This window comes from Arvicola amphibius, chromosome 10, assembly GCF_903992535.2.
Source record: "Arvicola amphibius chromosome 10, mArvAmp1.2, whole genome shotgun sequence".
NCBI classification, from domain to species: domain Eukaryota; kingdom Metazoa; phylum Chordata; class Mammalia; order Rodentia; family Cricetidae; genus Arvicola; species Arvicola amphibius.
The window spans coordinates 66,438,650-66,464,299 of record NC_052056.1 but is presented as its reverse complement, the minus strand read 5'-3'; the positions used below and the strand labels follow the sequence as shown (position 1 = coordinate 66,464,299).

General features: G+C 37.7%; 1 protein-coding gene across 1 annotated transcript; it reads left to right on the top strand.

Moving 5' to 3' along the window:
• Window positions 1-1,311: 1,311 nt before the first annotated feature.
• On the top strand, window positions 1,312-22,790 carry Ostn (osteocrin). Its single transcript, XM_038344593.1, has 3 exons — window positions 1,312-1,410; window positions 4,988-5,202; window positions 22,703-22,790. The coding sequence occupies exons 1-3, from the start codon at window positions 1,312-1,314 to the stop codon at window positions 22,788-22,790; spliced, it is 402 nt and encodes a 133-aa protein (XP_038200521.1).
• Window positions 22,791-25,650: the final 2,860 nt, after the last annotated feature.

The window sequence follows — 25,650 nt, the reverse complement described above, 5'->3', positions numbered from 1 at the left end:
AGTCGTCTGTTTTACTAGTAATATGTATCTAATTCATTTACTCTAAGCCCAGCCATCTTCTCTTGGATAGAGTACATGAACTGATTCTGAACGTTTGCTATTAAAACTAGTGAGTAATGCCACGGTTTTGTCATTACAAGCATGTGGAAGCTTCTAGGATTATACACATAGAAGTAAAATAAAGGCTCAGTTGCTAGAACACAGCTATTTTCAACCTTTCCTCCCTGGCTAAGTTTTCCTCACACAACTGCATCCAATTCCAACTTCATCAGGACTTTTGTGATTTTGTTTCCAAATATTTCTCTAAAATTTGCAGTGAAGAGATTCTTTCTGTTAATGCGATATGTGTGAATGCTAGTGGTTTGTTCGGTGGGACATTAATTTCCCATAGTGCTGTCCCTTGTCTATGAAATATGTATTCATAACTTAGACTAACTTTTATTTATTTGAGTGTCTGGTTTTTGTGTGTTACTTATCAGACTTAATTATGTGTTCTAGTTAGTAACTTTTGTCTTATTTAGTCATGTTGAAAATATCTCCCATGTTACAATTTGTCTCTTGATTTTGTTATATGTTGCTTTTGTTGAATCTTACCATATAAAATTTTTAAATTTTAGAATATTAAATTTTGGCACTTGTTAAATAACATTCACATTTTGAGTCTTTCTTTAAAAAAAATCCTGATCAAACACAAGAATATAAATGTATTATCTTATTGACTATGTAGTGTTTTCAGAATATTTAATTTAAATTCTTTCAGGTAAGCCGGGCGGTGGTGGCGCACGCCTTTAATCCCAGCACTCGGGAGGCAGAGGCAGGCGGATCTCTGAGTTCGAGGCCAGCCTGGTCTACAAGAGCTAGTTCCAGGACAGGCTCTAGAAACTACAGGGAAACCCTGTCTCGAAAAACCAAAAAAAAATAAAAATAAAAAATAAATTCTTTCAGGTATACCATATATCCTGGTCCAGAGACCCAAAGCTTTATTCTCTCACATTTATCAACATTAAGCTACTACCTCCAAAATAAAAGCCGTATGACATTGATATCATTTCTCAGCTATTTATTTATATTTAATTGAATTATTATTATAGCTATATAAATACAATGTATGTTTTCATGGAAATGAATCCTTTAGAAAATTCATTACAGGAGATGTACAGATTTTATTAGACATTATTTAGGTGGGTAGATATATGCATGCTATCACATAGAAGTGAATGCCTTCACTTCTAACAAGCTTTTCCTTAGCTTCAGTTTTCTGTCTTTATATTTCAAACTAATGAATATCAACCCTGATGTATCTGAGCCTAGATGCTGGACCGGAGATTGGCAAGTACACACTTCATCCTGGCTGTGGTTGTGATGCTGTGGAGCTCAGGAAAGACGTTCTCTTTGGATGTAGCAACAGAGGTAATGTGAACCAGCTTAAGATGTCACATGCAAGGGTAAAGAAGGTGGTTCACCAATGACTCTAGCAAGAAAACATGAGGCCCAGAATTCAGATCCCCAACACCCACAGACAAGCTGGTCGAAGCATCAGACACCTATGGTTCCGGTGCTGGGAGTGTGAAGACAGACCTTCTGGGGCTTAAGATAGCCAAGCTGGACTAATCAGTGAGCTCCAGATTTAGCGAGAACCCCTATCTTAAAAAAATAAGATAAAGAAAAATACTTGACGCCATTCTGTGGACTACACACACACACACACACACACACTCACATAGGCACATATGGGCATATTTATATTTTAACAGACACAAACTGTTTTTACTTCATCCATAATATGCAGCTGACAAATGGCTTCAGAACACAAAATCAAAAAGAGAAACATTTCTCTCATTTCTCTGTCACCTTTCTCTCATTGGCAGTGATATTCAAGGTTGTGAACATTAAATATATAAATGATGATAATTATTGAATTCAGAGAATGCAGACCACATGACTTATCTAGATTGTGTGTGTGTGTGTGTGTGTGTGTTTTAAAAAGAGTTTCTCTGTAGCTTTGGAGCCTGTCCTGGAACTAGCTCTTGTATATCAAGCTGGCCTCAAACTCACAGAGATCCGTCTGCCTCTGCCTTCTGAGTGCTGGGACTAAAGGCGTGCGCCACCACCACTAGCATTGTCTAGATATTTTTAAGAGTTTGAAATAGTAAGATTTGTATTCCTCAAACAAAAAAAATTAAAAGTTAATTTATTTTCACTACAAGCCTGTTAATCTTTACATCAACATGAGATGTAATTACGTAAAATGTTGTCAGTTGAATGCCGAATTTTATGTAGCTTTGACCAAATCTTTTATTACAATAGGAAACAAAACTCTAGTTTTTATGCTGTGCTAAGTGGAAAAATAAAAACACTTTTCAGATGTCTTCATTCCCATTTGTCAGACTACGGCCTTTTGTTCTCCCAAAGAGAAGTTTTTTCCCAGGCTTGGTAGGTTATGACCCTTGGCTTCTGACAGGCAGAGAGCCCCAGGAGTGGTGACTGACACTAATATCCCAACATTCCTGCAGGCCACAGCTAATGGGATGTGTTTCTTAAGGTAGCAAGTGTTACAGCCCCAATACAATCTAAAGATTTTCACATTCGCCAGCCTTTAACGGCAACTAGTGATAGAATTTCTGGCCCTAAAGCCTCTGAGATCTTCCGTCTTTAAGGCCTGCCAAATGTCTCTGGCATGATTCCAGGCACAACAATTTGACTTTTCTGGCTGTTTAGAATTTTCTGCCCTCTAGCCCCGATTCCCCGATCTTTCTCACCTTCTCTTTAAGTCTGCCATTTATTTTGTGTCTGCGTTGGATGCTCTCTAGCTGGAGAACTTTCCGGCTGTCTATGTTTGCAGTGGCTCTTGTCCCAGATGCCACCGCAAGGAAAGTAACTGCCATTGCTCTGTGTCCCTACTGCCATTATCTCTGCTACACTCTGCTGCCAACTCCTGTCCTTTCTCTCGCTGAACGTGCCAACTGCTTCTGAAGCTCTGTCTGCCCGTCTAACAAGAAAATCAGGCAGAAAATGCCAGTGGAGCGAAGCTTTACACTGGTCCTAATGTTGCTATGGAGAGAGGAGGCTACGCCGCAGGAAGATGTCTATCCGCTAGCTTACCAAATGAGCTTAATGAGCTGAACTACCTGCTTGCACAGCTAGAGATATGGCCCATTTACGGCAAATCTTCATGCAGATGAAGGCATATTCACACCAATTGTGGCATTACTTGTTTTATACCAATCACCACAGTAATTCTGCTAGGCCACTCCTCTGACCTGGATAGAGATGATTGCAGGGAAATTTCAGCGCAGCTGACGCGTACCAGATCTTCCCGACCAGCGTCATGCCTCAGCAGCAAGCAGCTCCCATGGTCATCCAGCTTCCTGCAGTCACCTCTGTGGTAGCAGTAACTAAGAACTAGCATGAGGGTAGCCTGGTTGGCCTTTTGACTGATAATCCATCCTTTTTTTTCAAGGCAACCTACATAAAGTTTATCAGTTGTCACTTAGGGAGCTGAATCTCTCCACCCCCCCCCCATTATTATGAATAACTTATAGGGAAATAAATATCACAAAGGGCATCTTAAACAAGAAATTATTAAAAATTAATATCAATTTTAAGCAGCATGATAATAATGCTAGCAATCCCACAGAGAAATAGGACTCCGTAATCTGTCTCATTTTGGTCAATATTATGTATTGTGATTTAACATTCTTCCTCTCCTAACCTCTGTTGTGATCCACCTTGTGACACATGGAAGTGTGTGGCTAAGGGGAGATATGCTGGAGCTGAAATTTCCACCTGGAGCGTCATCTCAGGCACCTGTAACAGATGTGTTGTTCCTTAACAGTAAGGGAGTCTGGGGCTTAACACAAGCAGTTTCTAAACTTCTGTTACTGGGCTAGAGATGGGAAAAGAGACTTTCCGCACTGAACACTCATCCATTTATGACTTGCATGAAGTATGCAGAGAAACCATACATAGCAGATAAATTAAGAAAATGTGCCTGTAAGAGTATTATTATTGGGGTAGTTTCACACACTGTTTATCATTTTTAATAAATCACATAGACTGAGATATTAATTTCCTTGGGCACAGAAACAGGATTTGGTTCATTTTTTGCATCCCTTTAACCTAATGCAGAACGTGGAATGCAATGGAGTGTTAGTGGTTTGCAGAAAAGATGAATGGATTAAGGAAGTAAAATAGTATGACATTTACATTTTTGCTTTCAGATTTTTTTCATGGTTTATTTTTTATATTTAAAAATTTCCATTTCCTCCCCTCCTCCTCTCCCTTCCCTCCCCTCCCCTCCACCTATACCCCCCTCCCTCCCTCTCCAGGCCAAGGAGCCATCAGGGTTCCCTACTCTATGTTAAGACCAAGGTCCTCCTAACTCCCCCCAGGTCCAGGAAGGTGATCGACCAAGCTGAGAAGGCTCCCACAGAGCCCGTCCATGCAGAAGAATCAAAGCCCAGCGCCATTGTCCTTGGATTCTCAGTCAGCCCCCACTGTCAGCCACATTCAGAGAGTCCGGTTTTTTGTTATGAGAAATATACTAGGATAGGCATTGAGGAAAAGAAATAAAAGCTTAGGCCATGACTCTCAAATTACTTTCACTTAATGAAAACTATAACTTTGTTGTAACAGATATTCTTTAGAGTAAGATGTGAAGAACAACATGAGAAAAGAGGTGCAGGGCAAGAGCCATGGAGCACAGGAAAGGACGCTGCTCTTTTGGGCACTAAATCTGAAAGACTAATCAGAAAATATGTCAAATTTTAGAAGAAAGCCTGGGGGTGTTTTTTCTTGAGTATATCTATCTCTCTATGTTTTAGTCCCCCAGAGTCTAGTTAATCTTTTTTTCTGAAACATAACCGCAAGGCATCATAAAATAAGCAGCATGCTTATCATCTAGCAGTAGAAAATGACCAATGCCAGTTTTGTGCATCCTTGCTTTCCACTGTCTAAATGAATGAGCCCACCTTTCTCTGCCCTGTAGGCCTCTGAGTTTGGAGCAGCAGGCTTGCAATCACCAGCTACAGACAGGGAAGAGAAATCAGCCACCGACCTTGCAGCTAAGCTCCTGCTTCTTGACGAACTGGTGTCCTTGGAGAACGATGTATACGAGACCAAGAAGAAGAGGAGTTTCCCTGGCTTTGGGTCTCCCCTTGACAGACTCTCAGCTGGGTCTGTAGAGCACAAAGGGAAACAGAGGTAAGTGGGCAAGGAAAATTACCCCACTGTCTGATTCTTTCATTCTGTAACAGGTTCCCACACTTAGAACACCATGATCAACTTGAAAGTGAGCAGAAGTTGCATGTGCTGGCCAACTTGTTGGTTCAATGATGATTTGAGGGGTAAACGCTTGCTAGGGTGGTGTGCTGAAATAGTTTATTGTGCTTCCTAAGGGAGATACTGCTTACAGATTAAAAAAATAATTAGTTGCCAGGCAGTGATGGAGCATATCTTTAATCCTAGTACAGAGACAAGTGGATCTCTGTGAGTTTGAGGCCAGCCTGGTCTACAGAGCCAGTTCCAGGGCTGACTCCATAACTACTGGGAAAACTTGTTTCAGAAAACTAAAAACAAAACAAACAAACAAACAAACGTTACTTTAGGACATTATTAGTTATGGCAGATAAGGGTTAATGTGTATGTGATAAGTAAGGTACTCCAGTCACTTGAGAGTGGTATTTAAAAGGCACAACCAGAGTGTTTTCAAGTTATTCTTAATACAGGGTTTCATAAAACAATGTGAATTAATTCATCTCCTATAGCAAGAAATAGTGTACACTCAAATTTTGTTTCAGGACATATGTTTGAATTAAATTTCTTCTCTCTTCTGGCCATGTGTCTCATACAAAATCCTACGTAATTCTCAGTTTATTTCTCTCTAAAATGGATATAAGTACTTACCTATATAAAATCAGATGACCTAATCAAATGGAAGTGTTTTGTAAGCTACTAATCATTATGATGGAATTGTAATATATTCCTTAATATCCTCCCTTAATTAATAATTAAACAGTTGTTGATTTACTCTCAATACTGTTAAAGACCATCCTACACACAAGTCATTTTCAATCCTCAGTATCCGTTCCTCTTGCTGCATATTTCCCATTACAGTGGCATAAGAGTTCCCTTGTACCATATCGAATAGCGGCCTCCCTTGTTTTACTATACTCCAAGTCCTGCTTTTATATGACATAAGTATTTCCCCTCACTAGGGCTTCTCTGATTCCAACCTAAATTATTTGTTTTCCATATTGATTCTTTCTCTTCTTTTTCTTCATCTCATTCCCTGTACTATCCCCAGCATTTATGCCCTTCTTCTGGCCTTTGATGATGGCTGTCTACATAAAAACATTTGTATGAGCATTACCCATAGCTTAGAGCATGAGGATGAACTGTTCAGTAAATCCTGCGAAGGATTCTGGAATAGCACCTCATATTTTATTTCATCAGCTACATATCCTCTTCCAAAGACCCCTTGGTTGACTCAGTTTCAGGACTTGCTCTTTATTTGGAGTCTAAGACTCTTTTGATGATAAGAGTGGAAGACATAATTTCTCCTTGTCCTAAAAGATTCTTGAAGCTCCACTAGAAATGTAACCACACATTAGAGACTGAAGTTTATTTAACCTGCACTTGACAACCAATATCTTACTGATTTTGGAACTTATAGACTCAAATATAGACAAATGCAAATTTAGTTACTTTTAGAGTCTAGGTATGATATCATAATCCAGTGGGAAGGAGAAGGAAAATTTAACTGTAACACACATACACACACACACACACACCAACACACATGTGCGTGTACATGTGTGCATGATCTAAGTATGGATATCATCACAGACTAACTTTATGAACCAAAACTTTATGAGTTCATTGGAGTTACTTATAGATGCGTGGATAAAGGGTTACTTCCAGGATCATAAATGACTCAAGGGCAGTTCCATCACCAAAGCCCACTCCAGCATAAATGGCAAAAGTGGGGTTTGGAAGCTGTCCTTTGCCACTGTCTGACAAGCCCAAACTCTGGCTGTGGTCTTAGCTAGCTGATAATCTTTTTGTGACCCATGGAGATTTATTTTTTTAATTTTTAATTTTGTCCCTGTAATAAATTTTGGTTTCTAGTGTACTAGAAAAAAAAAAACACAACAAAACTGGGAACTTAGAAGACACTGCACAGCCTACAGGTAGCTGAACAGATTGGAGAATGTCCTTCTCAGGTTTCCCAGTTGTCCTTAGTTTCTTCCAGGTAGCTGAGCTTTCTCTGGTTCTCTGGTCTGTGAGACATCTAGGACACTTGTCTCTCTCAGTGTGTCCTTATACGTATATGCCTTTGGGAAAAAAAAAAGGCCTACTAAAGCTGGTCAATTTCAGGGACTTCCAGTGCTATTTTGAGTTGTTTACCTCATGTCTAGAGAGGTTTCCATGAGAATGGAATGTTTTTAATCTCACATGACCAAAACCACCAGAGAGATAATATCATAAGAACTATCTACAACACTAAGTTGGAATGGTTGTTTTAAGGAAGATAAGATTGCATCATAGCCTATGGCCTGATATGATTTATAAAGCATAATTAGCAACCATTCAGGGGCAATGATGATAGCAGACAAAATTCTTAATGACATTTTATTATTTTGTGGTTGCTAATTGAGAATAAAAGTTTATTGCAAGGAGATGTTCTGCGACCTGAAAAGGAGAAAAACAAGAAGTTAAATATTAAATTTAATGTTTTTTGTCTTTGAGAATAACAGATAATATCATAAAAGACAGAAACTCAAAGTTATATAAAAAGTTATATTAGTTCAAAAAGCACTATAAAAACAAATCTAATAACTTTCCTATGAGAAATAGAGACAAAAATGAAAACACAGTGGAAACATTCCATAAAATAAAAACTCATAATCACAACAGCTACAATATTATTCAAATCAACCATTTTCATACATGGTAAGTGGAGCTAATTTTTTCTGTTAAGATCTGAGTATCTTCAGAGGGTTAGGATAGGATGCAGAGCAGAGAAAACACCTAGCACAGGAGACACTGTGTGTGCCATTCTCCAAAACTGTAAATAAAGTGATGACATATTAGTCTTCAGAGGCAGACTGATAAGGAAAATCAATCCTGCCTTGTACTTAAGGAATGTGGTTACAATACGGCAATTTAGAAGTGCCAACAGATGGAGAAAATGCAAATTGTACAATAAACAGATGAATTAAGGACTAAAAAGGTTCAGTCGTTAAGAGCACTTGCTGCTCATATAGACGATCTGATTCCCACACCCACATGGTAATGCCAGGTCTAGCAGAGCTGATGCCCTCTTCTCTTCTCTGCAGGCACCAGGAACACATGTGATACACATATGTGATATGCAGGCAAAACACCAATACACAAAAAATAATTTTTATTTGTAATTGATTAAAACTAAAACATTTAATGGCATTCATGTAGGAGGAAACATAGGAAATACTTAGGAGTAGAAAATTAAAGAATAAATCAATAAATCATACTATCTAAATATTTGAAATACCTATTCAACATATAATTTAAAATATCATAGCTAGTTCAAGAGCAGAAATAAATGAACTTCTCTATATCAGTTGATAATACAGTTGCTACACAAAGAAGAGTTGCACCAAGTAACAACAAGAAAAAATTAATATTTTACCACACTCCTCTGGGAAATTAGAAAACAAAAAAATGCCTAAAAGTGAGCTCAGTAGTAAGAGAACATAAGGTTCTGGGTTTAGTACTAGCATCAGGAAAAATAATAAAAGAAAATAAACCTAAAACTTTCTTCATAAATTATATTATTGGTGGAAATATTGATATTTCTATCATAACAATATTTATCATATATCACGCAATGAAGTAAATAAACATTTATTTAATAATCTAGTTCTGTCATTCCTGATGCTAACAACAACTAAAGGAAAAGAAATGAGATAAACTTGTTAGATGAACCAGCTAAATAAAATTTAACACCCAGATATGACTTCAAATAGCTTATGAAATATTTGTACTAGTCTGAACTACAAAAACTTTGATTCAATTTGTATATATTGAAAATTCCGCCAAACAAAACACATAAGCAGCAATCTTCAACAAGTAGCCTGAGTGCCCACCTTGCCATCTCCCAAAGACATCTCTCACTTAACAGAACACGCGAGAGTCCTCGGAGACAGAGAAGTACTGAACTAGCTTCAGCATCTTGATATACCCGATACAGGAGAGCTCCCTTGTATCAGTGCCTGGGTGAGGGATCCGGGCACACACTTGGAGACTTTCCTGCTGAGTAGTAACCTGAGCTACAGTTGAAACATAAGCTAGGCAACATTAAGTGTTTAAGTTCATGAATGGAGAGTTGTGTTTTAGACTGTTGGCTCTCTTGAAGGAATACCATTTTCCAGCTCACAATATGGGAACTTGTAAGGGAGGAGAGCATTAAGCCTGCCTTTCCTACAGGAACTCCATCACTAATAGAGGTTAGACTTCTTTTTATGCTCTACTATCTGAAACAACTAAGAAACGAGTAAGTGATAGATGAAAGAAAGCTTCCTCTATGGAATTATTGTGGATAATAAATGAAAACGAATACTGGTGTACCTATATACTAAAACTCTAATGCTATGCTGGATCAAGACAATGTCACAAACTGCTGCTGTCACTACAGAAGAAAAAAGGTCATCATGTGTCCCCTGGTGAAAACCCTATTAGTATTTTTAAGATAGCATTATTAAAAGACAGAAAAAGAGAGAAGCAAAAATCCATTTTGCTTTTAGCTAGATACCAATTTTTAGCAAACATGAAATCAGAAGTCTTCTGAGATACCACGGAGAAGCAAGTAAGCACAAAATCCAGACTGTGGAGAACAGAAGAACAAATAGTTTAGATTTTCAATAAACAAATTAAAAATTTTTTGTAGGAAAATAAATGAAGGATAGAAAAGGGATACTAACAATTAAAATAGACTTGAGAGACTCATGGGGCTATTTCAAAGCCTTTGGGGCTTCCTGATTTAACAATGACGTTATTTAAAGTTGAAATCTATAGGAAGAAATATGAATGAGAACAGGGGCTACTTAATGATGCCAAGTTGTTATTAGGAAAATGATGACATGTTTCTTTATAAACCCAATATAAGTTGAAAATTCTTTCAGTAGAAATGGCCTTTAATTAACCTAATCTACTGAACTCAGTGATACAATAAGCTGTAGAATATAGCTTGATAATTTCACTGACTGGAACATTCAAGAAATCGTATCGATTGCCAGCTCAGGAAAATACCAAAATTCAATGTACAGTTTCTACAAAAGTTGCATGGCTTTCAACTTTTCAACAAACAAAAAAACTGATGGTTAAAATGCTGAAAGTATAAAGTCATCCATATTTATCTGAAATTTGTTTGAAAATAAGAGTTGTAGGGGCAAACAGGAAGAAACAAGATGAAGGGTTCATTGTGCTATTTTATCTTAGCAAGTTTCTGAAATGGTATACAACAAGGTTTTTAATTAAATAATAAAACAAATAGTAAATTAGCCTGGTATGTGATTATTTGAGGGAATGACTCAGATATGGAGAATAGAATGAGAAATAGTAACACATAGCCCAGTGTATTAAGAATTTTATGGGGACATAAGGACGAGCAAAACTAATATTTGAAGACATGATTTCTGTAAGTTTGTCAAAGATAGTAAAAAAAATGAATCCTCAATAGAACAATAACAAATTTTGACAGAAATATATAATAATTTGACAGACTTCGTGAATTAAGAACATTATTTTTCATAATAGTGCATGCTTGTAATCCTAGCATTTGCGTGGCTAAAGGGTATTGTAAAAACTCAAGAAAAAAATCCATAGGAAGAGAAAGAAAGAAATGAGGAACAAGCATTGCTCTTGCTCTCTTAGGATAAAGAAGCACAACAGATGGCTCAGAACTTTGGGGCAAGTTCTTTTTTTTTTTTTTTTTTTTTTTTTTTTTTTTTTTTTGTGGTATATGTATTTATTTATTTTTTTTTATTTTATTTTTTTTTCTCATGGTTTATTTTTTTTTTATATTTAAAAATTTCCATCTCCTTCCCTCCTCCTCCCCCCTCCCTCCCCTCCTTCTCCCCTTTCTCTCCCCTCCTTCTCCCCCTTCCCTCCCCTCCCCTCCACCCATACCTCCCCTCCCTCCCTCTCAAGGCCAAGGAGCCATCAGGGTTCCCCACTCTATGCTAAGACCAAGGTCCTCCCAACTCCCCCCAGGTCTTGAGAGGGTGACATAGACCAGTGCAGGCTCCACTTGGTAATAAAAAAAAAGGGAGGGTAAAAAAAATACCACAGCAGGAGAACTGCAGCTACATACAGGCATGCTGTATGTCACAGACATTCAGACTGTTGGCTTCAGGTTCTGCACTGCAATACCTGCGTGGCATTAGTCAGTATTCTTAGAGCCAGGTTGTGGAAGAAGCATCCAATCTTTGATAAAGTGAAAGAAGAAACTTGTAGAATTGATTAACACTTGAAGCTAAAGGGAATTTTTATCTTTTCCTCTTTTTATGGGCTTACCTTCACCTCCAAATTTTTCCAGAAGCTTGGCTGTGCTATGAAGAGGGAAGGCATTTGTTCAGTGGCTGACCTTTGTGTTTGAGGAATTTAAGATTTGTTTCTAACTTAAAGTATTAAATCCTTCATATTTAATTTGGCAGTTGATAGTTCATTTGTTAAAATTATATATCAATTGCATTCCCTTTAAGGTTTCTCTGCATCATTCATTCTCATCGAAGGGTCACAGAAATTCTTATTCTTACTCGCAAGTCAAATATATTAGGTGGTCTGTATATTCAACAATATATTAGGTAAAAACTGAGGGAGGTAAGTCATTACTACTGCAGAAAACATTTCTTTAATTTCTGGAGTCTGTAAGCAATTTTTATTCAAACTCAAGATTTTCTCTGTGTGACAAAGTTCCGAGCACTTCATGCCTTCTGACTTGTCCTCTGCACAAATAATTGAAGTAAATGCTGTGTTTCAGTTACAAGCCAATAAAACTGAGAGAGCCATACTTGTCCGTATTTGTAGATTGGGTTTATATGAATTCATGTCCCTCGTTTGAGAGAACAGAGTCGTGAATATACAATGCACATTATTTATACCTGGAATACAGTATTTAGAAAGAATTGTATACTTTTGAAAGGTCTACTAAGAGATGAAGTCGGAAGGATGGAGGAACGAACAACTGGGGAAAACCAGATACAAATTAAGCGAGAGGTCGTTAAACAAAGCAGGGTCTGTGCCAGAATATAGGAAGCAAAAAGATGTTCACCCTTCTCACTTTCAGCTATTCGACATATTTTTCTTCTGAATATGACACCAAACTTATTTTCAGGTGCTTGGGAAAATTACCTTAATTTTAAAGGCAAATTCAACCATGCTTTGAATTTATATACTTTTTTCCATTTCAGCATTTGTATTAAATGTCTAAAGTTAATGAACATCTGCTCCAATTTTTTTAAATAAAAAGGAGCAGGCATGATTACATCTTAAATAGATCCTTTAGGCAATTGATACTGACAACTGACCTGGGATTTTTCTGGAGAATGGCATCACACAACATTGAATACACATTGAAAATAACAATTACATTGCTCTGTATTTGAACATTTTTACAAGTATTATTCATATCATCCCAATAATATTTTGAGGTCCCCAAGGAAGTAATATTATTACGTCCTCCGGTCTCTTCCCCCGCAAAAAAAAGTGACACTTCAGAAACAGAAAATTTGAAAAGGCTATTTCACCAGAAGGCTATATACAGACTCTAAATACAGACAAATGATAGTGGATGCACAGCAGCCCAAAGCCCTGGCCTAAGACAAACTGAAAGAGGATGCTGTAAATCAGAGCATAACTCAGGGGAAATTTTCCCAAGGTAATTTGAGGAGGACAGGTAAAAAACAATCCCAAGATCTTCCTGTTCTTCCTCCCTTCTCCCTTTCCAAGGCCGCCCATTTCTTGACTCAATGGAAAACCAAGGAACACAGGAACATTTATTCAAAACCTTCAGCCTCCTAAGGCTGAAAGTTAAAATAGAAAAAAAATAGTCAAGTCTGGAGAGAAGATAAAAGATCCATAGTTCAATTATATACACCCTTCCGATCTGGATCAGTAAACATTTTGTTCTAGAACATTATTTTTATAAATCCAAGATAGAAGAACTCCACAGAAAAGAAAATTTACAGTTTTTCAAGGCAACCTGGGAAGATGTTTTGCATACCTTAATTGATATCAAGGGTGATTATGATGCCACTGGTCACACATACACAATAAGCATGTTTACTTTGTCTTTTAAAAAAGTCACTGATGAAAATGTCCACTTACACTCCATTATCTAACCTTGAGTTTTATAAAAATGTTCCTTTGCCTGGTTTCAGCCTGTTCAAGCAGGTGAGTTGAAGTGGGACTGGGCTGTGATCTGTGTCCCCTCTACCACTTCCCCTTCACCTCCTCTGGCCTTTTGTTGGAGTTTAAGTTGGAGCTTACTACTACAACTGGGCAGTTAAGAATTATTAACAGGCTCTATCAAAATCTGGCTTTTCAGCTTGTAAGGCTACATAAATCCCTCCAACAGAGGCTGTTTCTGCTGGCCATCACATATCACCCACTGGAATTATTATAAACAGCTTTGCCCCGAGCAGAGTTTTCCTTCTGGAAAGTCAGACATACTCCTCATCTTCATCCTGTCTTCATAGACTGTTCCTTTGGTACCACCACCAACATCACAGTTGGCAGGAAACCCTTAGAGATGACCCTGTCACACTAAACCTAAATCAACCACATGCTCCATAGAGTTTATTTTGATCACCAAGTAAAGCTGTTTCACGAATAGTCCCCTCCTCACTACATGAGGAGGACTCTCACAGCTCTTTCCTCTTAGATTTGGAAGACACTTGTCTATCTGGTCTACCATCAAACTGTCTTGATTGTTTTCTCAAAGGCCTTCTCCTTGTAGAAGGTAGAAGAAAAACACTGCTGTTTTCCAGTAACTTGCTCCCAAGAAATTTCTCCTGATACATTCAACAATACTCCTTTTAGAGTTTAAGATTGGACACAATTAATTATAGCAGTAGCCTTCCAAATATTATGTAAGTTTACTACCTCATTTGAGAACTCAAGGGGAAATATTTGCTACCTATTTTATTTTCAGCTTTGCCTTAGTTTTGGAGGGGTCAAAACAAAATACCGAAATAAAGAATAAGATGCTGGTTCATGAGAGTAAAAAGAGGGAGATATTAGGATACACATTTTCTTGAATGATTTTCAGACAAATAAAATTATATTCCTGACATTATCTACTTATAAATTATCTTTCATTATTTAACTTCAAGTTTAATACACTCCATTTAAAACTCCTTCACAGAAATTAAAACTCCCTAAATAATGTACTTATCAAAGTTTAGGATTAGTGACATTATCTTTGAATATATCCATCAAGTAAATTCTCCACATTCCACACACTCCATACCAATGAAAATGGGTCTCTTGCCCTGTACCTGTTGGAGGTCCAGGCTAAAGTAGAGATGGTGTCCGATTCAATTTACTGATGTGACTGCCCTTCTCGATGGCAGTCCCAAAGACCAAGACGAACAGCCTAATAGTTTACATCCATTTTGATTCATAATAAAGCAACATGACTGACCTGATACAATACAGCTGAATCATCTCATAGGCCAAGCTAGCATTTTTTGGTTTTTATGTGCTGATGTCTGGAAGAGGTAGCTCTAAATGGGTTCTATTCCAGATGTTAGAACACAGGAAACTATCTGGAGGACACTGCCCCTTTCACAGGCCTCTGTCCTCCTTGTTAAATGGCCTGGCTCTGCGCTGGGAAATGCCCTTGAGCATAACGGTCTTGGGCCACTCTTGCCAGAGCTTGTTCTTTACTGCCAGTCTCTTCAACACCTCACTTCACCTCATGCTTGTCAACCTTACCCAACTTGTATGTGAAGGTCAACAACTTTCTGTCAAAAGGAAAATACGGAGTTGATAGAGAGTTTCCAATGTACTTTACACACCCTTCCAAAAGCAAATTTCTATGCAGTATTTTAGTGTAAATCTATTTGCTAGATGAGAGTTTTTAAATGTTCATTCACTTCTCAAGAAAGTTGTGAGGCAAGTCGGTGAGGATTACTATGGTGTCTGTGACTCTGCAGATTGTCTCTAGAGAGTTGCAGCTGGGTTACTTTGGTTACTTAGTTCTCACTATTGAACTCAGTGTTTGTGGTTTCTGTCTGAAAGCTCGTTTGTTCACGCAGCTCACATTCCTTGGAGAAAACACTTTAGAAGATAGCATTGTAAGGTCAACACCATCATCACAAATTTAATAAAATATACATAAGGTAAATTACTACCTTTGAGATAAAATGCTACATGAGATATAACCTTTCTCACTGAAGCGGTGCTTCCCTTTATGACCTAAACTCACAACTTAAGGAAGCACTTCTGTGAGAAAGTGATTGATGCTTGCCCCACCCCTTATTCGCTTCTTCCCTGAGGAAGTACAGCCTCTAGTGCTTCCCCATTTTGGCAGAAAGGACAGAACATGCTCATCTATTTCCTTCTTGTCTTTATGGGGTAAAAAGACCCTGCCATGCAATTGTATCTAATGCAGAAGGTCCTTGATACACTGTTGGACAGCCATATTTTCCTTGATTTTCTCTCGAGAAACAGCAAGTCATGTTTGTGCTCCTTTTTCTGCACAGATATTATGTGAGAACAAAAGTATTGATCTACTCAGTTTTGGATTTTTTTTTTTGGCCAGGTAGTTCATTTTCTAATACTGTGAGACTCATAAGTCTAAAAGTAACACCCAGTTTGGGGGTTCTCTGAACAACCCATGGAACAGGACATGAAGCACTATAGAGTTATATTGGAATCTGACAATTTTGAGTACTGAAATGGAAACTCCAGGAAGGGTGAGGGGCATATTGAAATGTAAGTAACTATCTTGGAATTAATGGTATGGCATATGAGGGAAGATTAAGAAGACCACAGAAAGGAACTAAAGGTATTAAAGAGAATGACCACAAGTCACATTTAAATTTGAAAATAGGTTTTCAAGATTAAATCTGCCAATGTTAGGTTGAAAATGTATTTAATTTAAGTGACAAAGTTGTTCTAAATAGTCAGTATATAATGCCTTTTTTCTTCAAAACCACATTCAGGAATAATAGAAAAATAAGATTTAAATAATCAACTCATGCACTTGCCACGGCCTCTCCACAAGGGTTGATGTCATCTGAGGGGCCCTGGAGGCTCGAACATCTACTTCCTAAATGGCCTACTCATGGCTGGGATGACTTTGTTTCTCTCAGGCTATTGGCGGGAGGTTTCAGTTCTTTGCCATGCAAACTTTTTATGAGGCTTTTAGGGAAATGGCAGCTAGATGCCCCTCAGAACTAATAGTCCAGCTAGGAAAGGCAGAAGGCAGAGCAGTTTATAAGATTTTACATAGTGTCTTTTCCACACTGGCTATGAAAGTTGGCTCTTCCCAATGTAGGAGACTACACAGTGAGGATCCTAATTTGAAGCCTGGCTGCTGCAATCTTGTTAAGTTTTTTACTATAACACAATTCCTTGTTTTCTAATCTTACGGACTTATTGAAAAGAATGTCCTCTATGAGCAATTACTGCATCCTCTCTCTGGGTAGTTTTCCATGTTGGTGAGCCAATTGCCTTTCCTAAACGAGTCTAGCATTTTATTGTATTCTTAAAATGCAGCAACAAACCAAAGACTGTTGTTAGGGAACATTATCCAGACCCTCAATCCAAGTTCCTTTCCTTGAGACTCCCAACCACACACAGGGTAACCAAAAAGTTTCATATTTAACCAACATGTGCACATGAAATTCATGAATGGACAGTCTGAAAATGAGCCTTAAAACTCAAGATAAAATCCAAAAGGAGGATTTCCCACCCTTGAAGAAAGGATGTAATTCTAATCCCATATAATAAAGTAAAATTGCCTAACTATTGAAACCGTATAGGGAATGACCAAGGAAAGAACTTAACATGACAGCCACATTAGTGACCATCCTCCAAAAATAGCTGAAAAGTCCAGCCAGGTATATAAAACAACACACATTATCTCATTGGTTTGTTCTATAAAGCTTTAGAATATTAACTAATGGAATTAACAGTAAGGAAATAAGCTGTATCATTCCAAGAGATGCAATAAAATCACCACACAAAATCACATTCCATTCAAGACTAAAGTCACCAATAAATGAACCCAAAAAAACTTTTTAATCAAGTAAAAGTCACACACACACACACACACACACACACCTCCAGCTTATAATCTTATGTGATAGCACTTCCAGCAAATGAAATTCCACAAGCTATGCATGGTCTTTATGGAGACAACTATAACATTTCATCACTGAAGACGTCAAACTACTTCAAGTGATAAATCATCTGGGCTTGCAAGAAACACTAATAGCTATCTTAGTTTTCCACAGATCGACTTATACGATAGAGTCAATTCAATTCTAGTCAAAGCTGTAATAAGATTTTCAAGAAATTCAATAAGCCGAACCTAGAATTATGAGACAGAAAGAACCCAGTAAATAAGATGGAAATGTTGATATTCATTGAGGTACCATTAAAGATTTTCTCATAAAACAAAAACAAGAAAGTGAAAGCAGAAAGCACGTAAGACTGGCAAAGTGTCATATTCACTGAACACCAAGCCTACCTACCATCAATATTTGAAAGGAGAGCAAACTAATAAGAAAAGATAGGTTAATTTGGCAGACAGTTCCAAAAGAAGAAACCCAGGTGTGCAATGAGCAAGTGAAGTCAGGAGGCTTCATTAGCAATACAAAAGTTGATCACATCCAGTATAATAGAATATCTATGAAACCAGACTGTCAAAACTGTAAGGACATGTCCTGGGGCCTGGAATACTCTTGAAACAAAAGAAACTGTGGCACATGGCTCTCAGGTTTGCAAATATGTAAGAATATGGGAAAAATCTGGCACTAAACAATAAAATTAAATATCCTTATAGTTGGCAACTCTATATACTGCCTAGAAATCCCTAAATAAAGTTGAAAGTTATGTATAGAACAGTTTTCAACTGAACAGTATACAGCATCACCAAAAAGTTCAACTCCTCAAGCTTCCCTGAGTAGCATGATGAATAAACAAATATTATACATCTACTCAATGGAACACTTTAAAGAAGAAAAGAAAAGCAGTTGTAGCTACACATCAACATGAATGCATTTCAAAATACATAGCTTTACTGAGATAGAGAATTCATCTATGATGGCTTTTATTTTTCTTCAGGTTTAGTGGGGCATATTCGACAGAAAACACTTTCCTCTTAGAAATGGACTTGGGTTGGCAAGATGACTCAGAGGGTAACCCTATTTACTTAATATCTTGGGTTGGTTCCCTAAGACACACACTGTGAAGAGAACTGATTCCCAAAAGTTAGTCTCTCTCTCTCTCTCTCTCTCTCTCTCTCTCTCTCTCTCTCTCTCTCTCTCTCTCTCTCTCTCTCTTTCTCTCTCTCTCTCTCACACACACACACTCACAGCACAAATTTTGAGTGTAAATGAAATTATTGTACAGAGAAGCTAGTTGGCATATCCATCAACTCCCACAGCACCTGGTTTTATGACGAGAACACAGGATTTAATCTGTTAAAAAACTTCTAGTGCATCATAGGGTCTGTAGACATAATTAATAATACAGTTATTAGGAGCAAGAATAGTATTGACACTTCTAACACTCTCAATCATAAGTAGTACTAGGTTTTACATTAGGTCTGTAGCATGTAATTTCTTTAAGGAAAATTCTAAAACTGCCTGAAGCAAGTATCAGAGCTTTAAACAACACACATAAGGTAAGGTGAGGCAGAAACATGATTAGACTAAGCTTGAGTCCACAGAAGAATCCTGAGGCAGGGCCACCAGAGGGACGTGACTTGGCAGGAGACAGTGGGATGGCTACTTTTCAGGTTAAATTCTGCATCATTTGCTGGTGCTGCAAGTATGGACGTTCTTTTCTGTTTTCTTTGAACCAGGCAGAGATGAGTAATGGTCCCATTGGCATATATGGTACTTAATAAAATGCTTAAATACAATTTCCACTGCCTTTTAACAATGGCAACCCAGTTTTAGAAAGGATAGATATAGACATCAAAGAATATTCTATTTGACATGGAAAGTCTATATTGTATTGTAAATATAAAAGCCACATTGAAAATAAACAATCCAAACACTCTGCTTGTATTAGCTTGCTAGATAATACATCTCTTAAAAAAGCTCACAGGGTATTTTTCCATGAAAAGGGAGAATGCTTTTTACCTGTGTCTGATATAAGCCGTGTTGTCACATCATTTTGTCACAAGAGGGACGAGACAGTCAGAAGGATATATTTCCTATGTGAAATTACACTGCCAAACTTTCCCTCTGAGCACAAGAGGTACTCCTGTCAGTGCCCCGTTACCAAATTATGTACATATTTGATATCAGAAAAAAATTTTAAAAACTGCAAGTTTGCCATTTTGTTTCTGAACTGATATAAAATATATATAAACTCCTGGACTTCATGAACCATTCTGATTTTTCTGGACTTTTGGAATATAACTGATTTTGCTTTTTTTAGGTGCAAATTTGTTTATATATTGAGCCTATTTATATGTGCAAGATCATGATAAATTGTTTCAAGATATCTGTAAGTTTTTGCAGCTGATCCCACATTTGATAAAATGAATTGAAGTAATTAAGATGTTAGAACAAAACTATGTGCTACCTATTTCTGCCCACTGAGCCCAGTCTTCTGTTCTGACGGAGCTCAATAGTCTGGAAATAATTCAACTGGACTAGCAAGAGCATCAGCTGAAGATGTGTGTAAATATCTCTGTATGTGTCACCTCAGTCACCGTTGTCAACATGAACCAGGCACTGAGAGACAAAGCAACACTGGAACCAAATAGTACCTAACAAGTAAGAGTTTTGAATGAATTTAAAGCTCCAATGGATAGGTAGTATCTAAAATTTATCAGACAATGAAGAATTGCTTAGAATAACAGAATTGCCGAGGATCCCAGAAACATTAAGTAAAATAACTCATCAAAGATCAAGCCCTAATTCCTGGTCCCTAACTCATTTTAGACCAAACCTGGGGACAGCAAGAGGAGAGACTGGTTATGGCTTGGATGGAAGGAAGTTAATTATTTTGCTTTTTCCATAAGTACAGCCTCTACTCATTTGCTTGTGCAGAAAAACATCAGCTACCAAAAAGCAAGAAAAACGTCATTAAAACTTCTTTTACCTGAGATTTGGAAAACAATTCTGAGAACCAGTGAATGTTCTGGTGTAATTTATATACTCTATAAGAATAGTACACTTAATTTTAGAAAACTAAACAAATTTTTTTTCACAGCACTTGAACTTAAAGGGGCCTTGGGAGCTGCCATTTCCTTCCCCTTTTTTAAAACCCGGGCGGGGGGATTCAATTCATTACTACCTTTTTGACTTGTCACCCATGAGCTTTCTTCTCTGCCCAACATTGGCTTCTGCCTACACCTGTCCAGGAATTTTAATGATGGATAGTATGAAGAATCCAATTCAAAGAAAGTGGGAAACAACATCAGTTTAATATCTTGGTTTTTTTTTTTTAGCTTCATAGCACTTAAGTTAAGCCCTAAATCATACAGAGAAATGTATTTGTTCCTGTTGATACCATAATAAATTACAATCAGTTACTAACTCATAACTTTGTTGATCAAGGTTCCGTGTATCCTTATCACTCACAGTCCATCATTCCAGGCCAATTCTCCCATTCTCTTTTTCTGTTAGGTAGAGATGTGGCTGATTTCTGGTCAATGATGGCATATAAACTCCCTTTTATGTGTTCTCTCACACTCTTGCCTTGTCTTCCTGCTGGACCCAGATAATGTGAAGGTATCATCAGGCTATAATCTCCCAGATTTCTCCGGGAAAAGCGTTTTCATCTCTTTTAAATTGTTGGCAGAATTCAGCTCTTATTGTTGAAGGACTGAGGTCCCATTTTCCTTGCAAAAACCCGAAGGAGCCACAGCATTCCTTCATTCATGACTCTCCCATCTTCATGCTGTCCTTTGTCATTGTGGTCCCTCTCAGACTGCTTTGATTACCTGATGCCTGAGGGTCTCTCCTTCTGCCACTATCATCCACCTCTAGAAGCTATTGCGGAAAGACACCAGGTCCACTCAGGTATAATCAGCATAATCTTCTAATCTATAAATGTAATCTTATCTGAAGCTTGTTTGGACTATATAAAATTATATATAATGAGTCAGGGAATTCAATGTGGACCCTGATGGGAAGACATTATTCTCATTGCTACAAGAAAATTATGAATTAAAAGTCTATTTGTGTTAGTCTTGGTAAAGTTAGTTAATTTAAAATACAAAGAAGAGCCTGCATAGTGTTGCACACCTTTAAACCCAGCACTAGCGAGGCTGGGGCAGGCAAATCTCTGTGAGCTTGAGGCCAACCTAGTATACATAGTGAGTTACAGGATAGCCAGAATTATAGAGAGAGAACCTATCTCAAAAAACAAAAACAAAAACAAAAAAACATAAAAATAAAAAATAACAAAAAGCAGAGAAGTTTTTTTTTAATCCAGCACTCATTGTTTATAATTACACCAAACTCTTGAAGCATGACTAGTATGCCTAGTTTCTTATAACTCTTGCCCATTGGATTTAAGCTAATTCTACTAATTATGTGTTTCCTGTTATTTTATAAGGTAGTAAGTTTCCCTTTATGGAAGCGATGATAGTTTGAAGGAGTATGCCCCATAGGCTCAAATGTTTGAGTATATGTTCCCCAGTTGGTGGCACCATTTGGGTTAGTTTAGGAAGTGCAGTTTTGTTGGAGGAGTTATGTAACTAAGGATGGGCTTTGAGGAGCAAAACCTCCCACCATTCCTAGAACACTCTCACCGCTTGGTGCTTGAGGTTCAAGTCGTAAATTCTCAGTTTGCTGCTCTGGCTGACATGACTACCCACAGCTACTTCCCCACTGTGATGGTAATGAACTCTTTTCGCTCTGGAACCAAAAGCCCAAATAACCCCTTCCTTCTATATTTTGCCTTGGTCATGGTGTTTTATCACAGCAGTGGAAAGTGACTAATACAAAAGTCACTGAGCAGAAAATTATATCATTACAGTTCATTTCTGCGACCAATCCTTGATGCCAAAATTTCTAAGCAGACACAGATGATCGCATAGAAAGCATCTTCACCAGACATCTCAGAGAATGCATGAAAGGCAGACTTCTGACACATCAGTTTTACCTTCTATACATTTTCCTTTCTCCAACCATTATCCTTCTTCATAGGCTCCATTTAGAGACCTGAGTGCAATGCGAGAATGAAATCTGCAGAGGCAGAGGAGTTCATCAACTAGGTATTTAACAGTTTAATATGCTGATATGACATGAGTTTTCATGGGAGCTCTATGATTTGAATCCGCTTCTATAAACTTTAATTTTCTTGACAACTGGGCAGAGATGAGAATGCTAACTGGTAAACAGTATCTAATTTTTTTGTTCCCACTTCTGAAGAGAGCCTCAGACTTGCATTTAATTAAAAAGAAAAGTAATGTTTGATAACTTGGATATTGGCACAAAATATTCTCCATGGTTTATCACAGGAAAGTAGTAGATCATTCAAAAAAGCAACGCTTTGGAATCCCCATGGATCGGATTGGAAGAAACCGACTTTCTAGTTCCAGAGGCTGACGAATTACCTTTGTGAGTACAATTCCATCACTCTATGGGCAGGTGCTAGAAAACATTTCACACTAGACAAATGGACCTGTCCCTACTTGTAAATGTCCTTTTTGGGGTTTTGGCATGTGTGCGTGTGCACATGTGCGTGCGTGCATATATACACATTTGCAAATATTTCTTTAGTCATTTAATTTTTTTTCTTTTTTCTTTTTGGTTTTTTGAGTCAGGGTTTCTTTGTGTTGCTATGTAGCCTGTCCTGGAACTCACTCTGTAGACCAGGTTGGCCTTGAACTCACTGACCATACATTCACCTGCCTCTGTCTCTACCTCCCAAGATCTGGGATTAAAGACATGCCCACCACCACCCAACTTTTTTGATGCTAAATGATTTAGAGGACTTTTAGAAAGGAAACAAACAGCCTAAGAAGATTGTCCAAATTTTTGAGACAGCATCATGACGTTTTTATCTATCTTGAAAGTTAACACTCAAAGTACATCAAATTTTAAAGCTTCATACATGCTCAAAGTGTTATAATAGTTCACATGAATTTACAATTTACATTGTGCTGCATTTATAGCTACCTCAAGGCATATGCAGCTCAAAAGTTGTAGGTTGGACACACCTGAGGGGGGGCCGAATTTTATCTTTTAAATAGAAAAGTAACCCATCCCAGTGCTTCATAACAGTAAATTTAGCTATTTTTATATAATCCTATGCAATTGTCTAAGGCTGATATGCAAGTAAGAGTTAAGGTTATAATTAACATATGTCCTAATTAACTTTAGTTGTTAACTTGGCATAGCAAAGCACTCACGGAGAGGCAAACCTGACTGAGGAACTGCCTGGATCAGATGGGCCAAGCCCACTGTGAAGAATACCATCACTAGGGGCTTGGACTGTGTAAGAAAACTAGCTAAGACTGTGCAGGGGAGCAAATTAGAGAGTATGCCAGTCAATGGTATGTCTTGGTTTCTACCTTCATTCTTCTGCTATATCTTCCTGCCCTGTCTTCCCTCAGTGATGGAGCACTTGCAAGTATAAGCCAGGTTTCCTCCCCAAATAGCTTTTGGTCAGAAAGCAGTAAGAAGAAAACTAGAAGAACATGATGAATTATGTTTTTAGTTCATTAAAATAATTATATCACGAACAAGAAACGCTTATTGACTTTGACATCCAGGCAACATGGTTCCTTCCAGTAAAGTTCATGAGAGGTCCAGCCTTTTTTCCAAATAATTCCTACAACCTGCAGCTGTTCTAACCATCTCAGTGCAGAGACATGGGAATTCTGTTTTCTGCTTCCTTCATGACGTTGGCCTAATCCTTTCATAATTAAAATAGTTTTTCTTTCTCTTCAATAACTCTAAAGTCAGCCGGGCGGTGGTGGCGCACGCCTTTAATCCCAGCACTCGGGAGGCAGAGGCAGGCGGATCTCTGTGAGTTCGAGGCCAGCCTGGTCTACAAGAGCTAGGTCCAGGACAGGCTCTAAAAAAAGCTGCAGAGAAACCCTGTCTCGAAAAACCAATAAAAAAAAAAAAAAAAAAAAAAATAACTCTAAAGTCATAATGATGGTCAGTATTTTATTATAATGACTTAATTAAAAGAAGTATTGATGACCAAGTCTTCGATATTGATGTTCTGTAGTCACTGAGTCCCAATGAAAGCAGGAGCATGCACTGATTACTGAGGGCATCACTGCCTTTTGAACGGTACTAGCCTCAAAACTCACACAGAGCTATTTCCTTCATATCTAGAAATAGACTAAATGTGATCATTCCTTGGGTCTGCTAACAACTGCTGAACTTATATTTGAACAAGAGTTAGCTAATAGTTATTAAAAGCCAAGTATTTCCTGGAACCAAGGGCATGTCTTCCAATTTGCTGATACGTTAACATGATTCTGGGATTGATATAATTATCACTGATTTCTGCATATTCTTTTGCCATTCTTCATTATCACATGCTTTAATATTTCTCAGTTTCCAAAAATGCATATAATAGTCAATATAGGAAACTCATTTTTATATAACTTTTCACACAATAGGAATCTTGGACAGAAAGAAGATAGCCCAGCTGTTATCATGTCCAAAGCATGGTAGTGACATACAAGTTTCTGCACTACTATCCAATTAGCAAACTTCAGAGTGTCTTTGTAAGAATGGCCATTCCTAGTCAACCCTGAAGACAGTGATATCACATGAGAAGGCCTAGAAGAAAGCGGGCATTATTCATTTCTCTCTTCTCCATCAGTCACTTCTCAGTCATTATGTTTTTGTAATTTCCTACCATTGTCACCAAGATTTGAATGGAGAACAAAACCTGTAAAATTATACAATTTTCATTCAAATTTCTGTTATTTCTAATACATTTTTTACTATCACAATATTTCTTTGAATTAAACAGTGGGTGCAATTTGTACAGCATGGCATTTACAAGATAAGAATTTGAGCATTGTTAAGGAAAGTTCATACAGTCAAGCAATTAATTGCAGATTTGAGAACATAAAGTTTGTTTTGCCAAACAGTTCAGGAAATTTGACACCCATGGGTGCAATCCATGTGTTACAGATCTTATGTAGAGCAAGGTGGAGAAATCAGGTATTTTACTCTCTAGACCAATATTCTCTTTCTGACCCACTAAGTTTCCTTGATTCCAGACTTTTGTTGTCGGTTAAGAGCATCACTGGTCAGTTTTGGTCAATCAGTTGGTGCCAGGGATCAAATCCAAGGTCCTTCATACACTAGGCAATAATAATACCCCTAGGATATACCCCCAACCCTAACTTCACCGGGCAAACCACAAAGAACTCAAGCTCTGTCTCTTTCGGTTCCATGGGGGCTGAAGTGCTTTCCCTTGGAGGAAGTTTAGCTG